Source organism: Suricata suricatta, chromosome 12 (genome assembly GCF_006229205.1).
Source record: "Suricata suricatta isolate VVHF042 chromosome 12, meerkat_22Aug2017_6uvM2_HiC, whole genome shotgun sequence".
NCBI classification, from domain to species: domain Eukaryota; kingdom Metazoa; phylum Chordata; class Mammalia; order Carnivora; family Herpestidae; genus Suricata; species Suricata suricatta.
Window position 1 is genome coordinate 16,548,069 of NC_043711.1, and position 7,627 is coordinate 16,555,695.

General features: G+C 62.1%; 2 protein-coding genes across 4 annotated transcripts in view; one reads left to right on the forward strand and one right to left on the reverse strand.

The window, feature by feature from the left end:
* PTPN23 (protein tyrosine phosphatase non-receptor type 23) overlaps positions 1-3,488 on the forward strand; it is a 32,538-nt gene extending 29,050 nt beyond the window's left edge. For all 3 annotated transcript variants that reach the window (XM_029919235.1, XM_029919236.1, XM_029919237.1), the window contains 6 exons: positions 44-1,835; positions 1,914-2,098; positions 2,184-2,288; positions 2,360-2,498; positions 2,593-2,706; positions 2,790-3,488. In XM_029919235.1, the coding sequence (XP_029775095.1) occupies positions 44-1,835; positions 1,914-2,098; positions 2,184-2,288; positions 2,360-2,498; positions 2,593-2,706; positions 2,790-3,269 (2,815 nt within the window). In that variant the 3' untranslated portion in view covers positions 3,270-3,488. The remainder of the gene's footprint in view (positions 1-43; positions 1,836-1,913; positions 2,099-2,183; positions 2,289-2,359; positions 2,499-2,592; positions 2,707-2,789) is intronic.
* A 267-nt stretch (positions 3,489-3,755) lies between these two features.
* Positions 3,756-7,627, reverse strand: part of SCAP (SREBF chaperone) — a 36,482-nt gene continuing 32,610 nt past the window's right edge. Inside the window, exons 15-22 of the mRNA XM_029917868.1 lie at positions 7,542-7,627; positions 6,908-7,430; positions 6,731-6,816; positions 5,049-5,131; positions 4,776-4,942; positions 4,559-4,639; positions 4,181-4,387; positions 3,756-4,099 (exon numbers count right to left, since the gene is read on the reverse strand). Of these exons, the coding sequence (XP_029773728.1) occupies positions 3,854-4,099; positions 4,181-4,387; positions 4,559-4,639; positions 4,776-4,942; positions 5,049-5,131; positions 6,731-6,816; positions 6,908-7,430; positions 7,542-7,627 (1,479 nt within the window). The 3' untranslated portion in view covers positions 3,756-3,853. The remainder of the gene's footprint in view (positions 4,100-4,180; positions 4,388-4,558; positions 4,640-4,775; positions 4,943-5,048; positions 5,132-6,730; positions 6,817-6,907; positions 7,431-7,541) is intronic.

The following is a 7,627-nucleotide window of genomic DNA, read 5'->3' on the forward strand; positions in this document are numbered from 1 at the left end:
CGACAGGGGTCTGGCTCCACGACTTCCTCATCTTGTTACACAGGGAGCTGAAGAAGAAGCCGCCCCCGAGGCCCACAGCCCCAAAGCCGCTGCTGCCCCGGAGGGAGGAAGGAGAGGCGGAGATGGGAGACCTGCCTGAGGAGCTGCGCAGCCTGCCCCCTGACATGGTGGCTGGTCCACGGCCCCCTGACATCTACTTGGGAGCCGCCGCCCCTCTCCACTTTCCTCCCAGCCCCTTCCCCAGTGTTGCGGGCCCGGGATCCCACTATCTCTCAGGTCCCTTACCTCCTGGTACCTACTCGGGCCCCAGCCAGATGTTGCCACCCAGGGCCCCCCAGGCCCCAGGACATCCTGCAATGGCTGTGGCCCCTGGACCTGCCCTCTTCCCAGCCTCTGCCTACACACCAGAGCTGGGCCTTGTGCCCCGATCCTCCCCACAGCATGGCATGGTGAGCAGCCCCTATGGGGGGGTAGGGCCACCCCCACCAGTGGCAGGTCTGCCCTCAGCCCCACCTCCCCAGTTTGCAGGTCCCGAGTTGGCCATGGGGGTTCGGCCAGCCACCACCACGGTGGATAGCATCCAGGCCCCCATCTCCAGCCACACAGCACCACGGCCAAACCCCAGCCTTGCTGCTCCTCCCCAACCCTGCTTCCCAGTGTCCCCACCACAGCCACAGTTGCTCCCTGCACCCTATACCTACCCTCTGGGGGCCAAGCAACCCCTCACAGCTCCCCCTACCCAGCACCACTTTTCTCCTGGGATTCCCCCAGGTTTTCCAGCCCCAAGGGTAGGCCCCCAGCCCCCGCCTCCTCCCACAGGAGTGGCTTTTAGGCCCCAGCAACCCCTTCCACTCCAGCATCCAAACCTTTTCCCACCCCAGGCTCAGGGGCGGGTACCCCTCCAGGCCCCCCAGCCCCCTCAGCCCCCTCAGCCTCCCTATCCCTTTACCCCTCAGCCTGGTGTCCTGGGTCAGCCCACACCATCCCTGCACACACAGCTCTACCCAGGCCCCTCTCAGGACCCTCTGCCCCCCCACTCAGGGGCTCTGCCCTTCCCCAGCCCTGGGCCACCTCAGTCTCCCCATCCCACCCTGGCATATGGTCCTGCCCCTTCCCCCAGGCCCCTGGGCCCCCAAGCAGCCCCTCTCTCCATTCGAGGCCCCTCACCTGCTGGCCAGCCCACCCCCAACCCCCACCTGGTGCCTTCACCGGCCCCATCACCGGGGCCTGGCCCAGTACCTCCTCGGCCCCCAGCAGCAGAGCCGCCCCCATGCGTGCGCCGGGGCACTGCAGCCGCAGACCTCCTTTCCTCCAGTCCTGAGAGTCAGCACGGGGGCACACAGCCGCCCGGGGGTGGGCAGCCCTTGCTGCAGCCTATGAAGGTGGACGCGGCTGAGGGCCGCCGGCCACAGGCCCTGCGGCTGATTGAGCGGGACCCCTACGAGCGGCCTGAGAGGCTGCAGCAGTTGCAGCAGGAGCTGGAGGCCTTTAGGGGCCAGCTGGGCGACGCGGGGGCTCTGGATGCCATGTGGCGAGAGCTGCAGGATGCACAGGAACAGGACGCTCGGGGCCGGTCCATCGCCATCGCGCGCTGCTACTCGCTGAAGAACCGGCATCAGGACGTCATGCCTTATGACAGTAACCGCGTGGTGCTGCGCTCGGGCAAGGATGATTACATCAACGCCAGCCGCGTGGAGGGGCTCTCACCATACTGTCCGCCCTTGGTGGCCACCCAGGCGCCACTGCCCGGCACAGCTGCTGACTTCTGGCTCATGGTGCACGAGCAGAAGGTGTCGGTCATTGTCATGCTAGTGTCTGAGGCTGAGATGGAGAAGGTAAGAAGGGGAAGGGGAGGGGGTGTCCAAGAGGGACACTGGAAAGAGCTCTAACTGCTTCGTCTGGTTGTCCCTCAGCAAAAGGTGGCACGCTATTTCCCCACTGAGAGGGGCCAGCCCATGGTGCACGGTGCTCTGAGCCTGGCGCTGAGCAGCGTCCGCACCACCGAGACCCACGTGGAGCGCGTGCTGAGCCTGCAATTCCGAGACCAGAGCCTCAAGCGCTCGCTCGTGCACCTCCACTTCCCCACATGGCCTGAGTTGTGCGTCTGCTGGTCCGGGGCGGGGCGGGGATGGTCGGGACCTCAGATGGGTGCAGCTCACAGGTCTTGCCCCCCACCCCTGCAGAGGCCTGCCCGATAGCCCCAGCAACCTGCTCCGCTTCATCCAGGAGGTACACGCACACTACCTGCACCAGCGACCCCTGCACACGCCGGTCATCGTGCACTGCAGGTAGGGCTCGGCCCGGGCGACAGCGGCGGGTGTCCTCTGGTCCCCGGCCTCACGACCCCTCCCTGCTGCAGCTCCGGAGTGGGCCGCACGGGGGCCTTTGCGCTGCTCTACGCGGCCGTGCAGGAGGTAGAGGCCGGAAACGGGATCCCAGAGCTGCCCCAGCTCGTGCGGCGCATGCGGCAGCAGAGGAAACACATGCTACAGGAGAAAGTAAGGGTTTGGGCTGCTGGGTTCGGGGCGGGGACCCTGCCACTGGGGAGGTGAGGCCCTGCCCAACTGACTGGGCCGGGCGGCGCCGCCGCAGCTGCACCTCAGGTTCTGCCATGAGGCGGTGGTGAGACACGTGGAGCAGGTGCTGCAGCGCCATGGCGTGCCCGCTCTGAGCAGGGCTCCAGCCGGCACAGGGATCAGTCAGAAGGTGAGGAAGGAGCCCCTGGGGGCGACTGGGCCAGCCCGGCCCCAGGCTGGTGGTCTCGTCCTCACGTGCTTCTGTCTCTACAGAATCACTTTCCTCAGGACTCCCAGGACCTGGTCCTCGGTGGAGACGTGCCCATCAGCTCTATCCAGGCCACCATTGCCAAGCTTAGCATCCGGCCTCATGGGGGCCTTGATTCTCCAGCTGCTGGCCTCCCTGGCCCTGTAGAGCCCCCAGGCCTGCCACCAGCCAGCCTCCCAGAGTCTGCCCAGCTCCCTTCCTCCTCCCCACCCCCTATCTCTTCACCCCTGCCTGAGGTCCCCCCGCCTGAGGAGGAACAGCCAGTACCTGAGGCCCCCAGCCTGGAGCCCCCCTCCTCCTCCCTGGAGCTGTTGGCCTCCCTAACTCCTGAGGCCTTCTCCCTAGACAGCTCCTTGCGAGGAAAGCAGCGGATGAGCAAGCAGAACTTTCTGCAGGCCCATAATGGGCAGGGTCTGCGGGCTGCCAGGCCCACCGATGACCCTCTTAGCCTTCTGGATCCGCTCTGGACACTCAACAAGACCTGAACAGGTTTTGCCTGCCTGGTTCTTCCACTATATCATCTCCCAAGCCAGTCTGCCCATGCCTAGCAGGGCCTCTCACTCCCATTCCTGCTGCCTTCAGCCCTATCTGGCCTGGCCCGCACCCCTGTGGGGTTGAGCTGTATCGCGGGTTTTGGGTCAAGTTCTGCTCCTTTGTGGGACCTGACATTTTTCATCTCTTTGCTATTAAAGTAATCAACTGATCTGTTCTGTGGCCAGTGTCTGCCCACTGCTGCCTTAGGGAGGGAGCCAGAACCTCTTAGCAGGCTTGGATGTGGACAGGTGGTGGGTGGGGCCACCCTTGGCATCCACACCTCGGAAAGGTTAAAGGCGGCCTGTGGTGCCCTGCAACCACCCCTGTGAGCAGCTCTCAGAAGCAGGTGACTAAGTGTGGGGGTACAGGGCGGGCATGCAGAACTGATGGAGCAGCTCTAGGGCAAGATGCAAGTGGTTCAAAAGGCCCATGGCAGATGGGATTTAAAAAAACCCAAAACTTTAATATTATTACAGTCAACGAGGCAGAACAGTTCAGAGGCAGCTTCAGCTTTGCACCACAGCTCCTGCCCCACTCAGTCCAGCTTCTCCAGCACAGAGGGCACATACACCAGGCTGAGCTCACTGCCAAAGTTGCAGACAATGGCGGCATTGTCCAGCACCAGGATCTGGCGGGTGGGCTGGGCTTCACTGCTCTTCCCTAGGTAGACTGTTTGTAACAGGTCCCCATAGTTTAGGTCCCAAAAGGAGACACAGCCCTGGCCACCAGTCACCAGCAGGTTGTCGGAGATGACCCCCAAGCTTGCTCCACAGCCCAGGTCCTGGAGGCAAAGACAGGATAACTCAGTGTCTTGACTCCCTCTCTAAAATACCAACAGTCCTGTGGCCCCCGATGTGCCCACCTGCTGAATGGAATAGAGCTTGATGCCTGTGCTACGGTCCCAGATGCTGATGAGGTCATCCAGGCCACTACTGATGACGCAGGAAGTGGTACAGGTGAGGGAGGTGACATCCCCACGGTGAGCGAACATGTGGCTGACCCGGCTGCCAGTCAGTACGTCCCACAGGCAGATGGCCCCGTCTTGCCCTCCACTGGCCAGCACCATGGTCTAGAGGAATAGGCCCAGGGAAGCCGGGTCATTGGTTGAACACTTTCATGCCCAAGGGTGTCCCGGTGCCCTGGGAGTGGCGGTGGGGGGGGGGGGGTCCTCACTGCTGCCCAGAATCAGAAACAAAACCCATGACTTGGTATCCCCACACCCCACCCATGGCCCCCTCACCTGGTCAATGTACACAGTTGTGATGGCCCCTGAGTGGCCCTGCAGGGTGAAGAGGCAACACGAGTCCTCCAGACGGAACACCTGGGGCAGGGACAGGCATCAGGTTCTGACCTCAGGCGTTTTCCCAATTACATTTTGGCCAGGAAATCCCTTCTGCATCCTCTCCCTGGCTGACCCCCAAATGCTCCCCAGCACCCAAGAAATGGAGTTGACTCACTCTCAGAGTGTGGTCTTGACTCCCAGTCACGAGTCGCCCAGCTGCAGCCTTCAGGGCTGTGATAGGTTTCTGGTGTGCGCAGGGCACAGTGTGGGTCAGGCGACAGGCTACTGTGTCACTGCTGCTATACACAGGGGATGCAGGGGAACTGCTCCGCCCTGGGGTCCCTGGGGATAACAGGCTCAGTAAGTGATCTCCAAGAAGACACCTTGCAGGCAGCCACCACGCTCCACCCACCAGGTGCAGGCAACGGCCCAGCACAGGCCCTCTGACCTCGGAACTGCAGGGGGCTGAGGGCAGTGCGGGTCTCCAAGGAAAAGAAATCCAGGGAACCATTGAGCCGGGCAGCAACAATCCTGGAAAAGAGTGGCTGCTGATGGCTCTCCATCAAAAAGCCCAGGCCTGGGGCCCAGCACAGTGGGCACCCGACAGGTCAACTGCACTGGGTATATGGGAACAGAGACATAGTGACCAAGGCCAGGAGGCAAGGGCACGGGCTGTGGAACATGCTGAAGCTGAGGGACCCGGGTTACAATTCTGTTCTGTGCCTCAGTTTCTTCATCTGTGAAATGGGGACAACTACCCACCTTCACAGGGTGGTCATGGGGGGTAGTGGATGAAGTGGTACCTGGAGAACAATCATGTAAGACTGGAAGTTTAAAAACAAGCACGTGGGGAGTGGGGTTTGCCTCCACAGCCCAGAGCTAATGGAGGGGCTTCAGGGAAGGCAATCGGCCCCAAGAGGCTGTGTGCAGAGCCACAGGAGGTACTGCTGTCTACACCATCTTAAAGCAGCTTCAATCCGAGCACCACCCACTCTACTTCCCTTTTCCACAAAGATCATCTTCACAGCCCAAGAATTCCTAAGCAAAGATGGGGGCATTTGCCCAGTGGCCCCAACACCTCAAAGTGAGTGGAGTTTAAAATTTTACTCCAGGGTGAGCCTGGGTGGCTCAGTCGGTTAAATGTCTGACTTTGGCTCATGTCACAATTTCACGGTTTGTGGGCTGGAGCCCCTGCATTGGGCTCTCTGCTGTCAGCACAGAGCCTGGAGCCTGTTCTGGATTCTGTGTCTCCCTCTCTGCCCCTCCCCCACTTGAGGTCTCTCAAAAATAAAGTATTTAAAGAATTTAAAAAAAAAAAATAAAATCTTGTTCCAGCAAAAGGCCTAGAAGCTCTGACTTTGAAGGGTCTGAACCAGAGCCTGCAAAAGTATGATGTCAGAGGGCTGGGTTGAGACCTGGGGGCCTTTCCTAAGCCTGAGAATACAAGCAACGGGGAAGAATTTCCAAGTGTGGAGCAACCCAACAAACTTGGCCAGGTTAGAAGGGAGGGTACGGGCCACGGCCTGTGCAAGCACAGGCTAGCGGGGCAAAAATAACAGCTGCCACCAGAACCGGAGAGCTAAGAGCAATGAGTACCCTGGCCCTGAGAAGAAAAAGGCTCCAGCTCTAGCTTAGATGTCAGGGATCCCCAGAGGGCAGGCCAGCATGGACTGACAGGTGACATGTTGCGCAGGAGGCATCTGGTTCCAGCAAGAACTGGGTTTATCAGCCCAGAATGGGGAGCAAAAGCTCTGGTGCCTGGGCCCACAGGGAGTGGGCACAGATGGAGCCCAGGGAGCACCCATAGCCAACAGGCATGCCAAGGAAGAAGGCAAGCGAAGTGTCCAGCACCAACCAAGAAGGGGTGTTTTCACAAGAAAATTCTGAAAAAACATTTTTCTGCCACTGAGAACGCACCTAAGACCTGATCAGGTCAGTAGTGATAGGCTAATGGGGGAAATCTCCATGGTTTCCCTCTTGTACACTATCTCAGTGGTCAAGGGCCTACTATGAGGGCTTCAGGTGTCTCCCCTCCCCCGAGTGGTTTACCCGCTGTTCACAGGGGCTGAGTACCGGAAAGTACGATGAAGGAAACATCTAGGGACAGGGCGAGCAGCCCAGTGCGCTCACCTCTTGTCCAGGAAGACGAGGGCAGTGATGCCTGAGGACACCTCCTCGCTGCTGCAGCACAGTGTGCCCTCGATGGCGTCCCACACCTGCAGGCCCAGAGGCGATGAGCACCTATGGGCCGGGAAGCCCTCAAAGCCGCATGGGACCACCCTCTGCCCGCCCTGGGCCCCTACCCACCTCCAGGCGGCCGCTGCTCCGCCCCACCACGATAAGGCTGCCCTGCAGCTCCAGGCTCCAGATGGAGCCGTCTGCACTGGGGGCCCAGGCCAGGGACGGGGAGCCCTTCTCCGGAGGATAGCCACCCTCCTCCTCAGGGGTCAGGGGCGGCCCGGGCCCAGGGGAGGGCGGGCGCAGGGCGGGCGCGGGCCCGGACGCCAGGCCATCCTCCTGGTACACGCGCTGCACCAGGCGGCTGAAGTCATAGCCCGGGCCGTCACGAGCACGGCTGCAGCCGGCCCGGTGCCGGGGCTCCGGCTGCACGGGTTCCAAGAGCCTAGGCTGTGCTGAGAAGTTGGTGTCGATCAGGCAGGTGAGGTCTGGCTGGTCCCCGAAGAGGGCGGGCGGCGGAGGGCCCCGGGGGCGGTGCCGCAGAGGAGGGCTGTCCCCCGGCTCCTCTGGGCCCCCCTTCCCGCTGTCGGACAGCCGTTCCCAGCTCTCCTGGGCCTCGAACGCGCTGCCTACGCCACTGTCGCGGCGCTGCCTGTCGGGGGCGGGGGGAGGGGGGGGCCGGGATGATGGAGTGAGGACGGAGGGGGGTGACGGGCAGGGGGTGTGGGAGGAGTGGGGGTTTGGGAAGGGGCCGGGCACCTACCCCGGGCGAGGGATGCGCGTGAGGCAGTCCCCAGTCTGCGCGTCCCACACACAGACGTGGCCCGCCAAGCAGCAGCTCACCAGCAG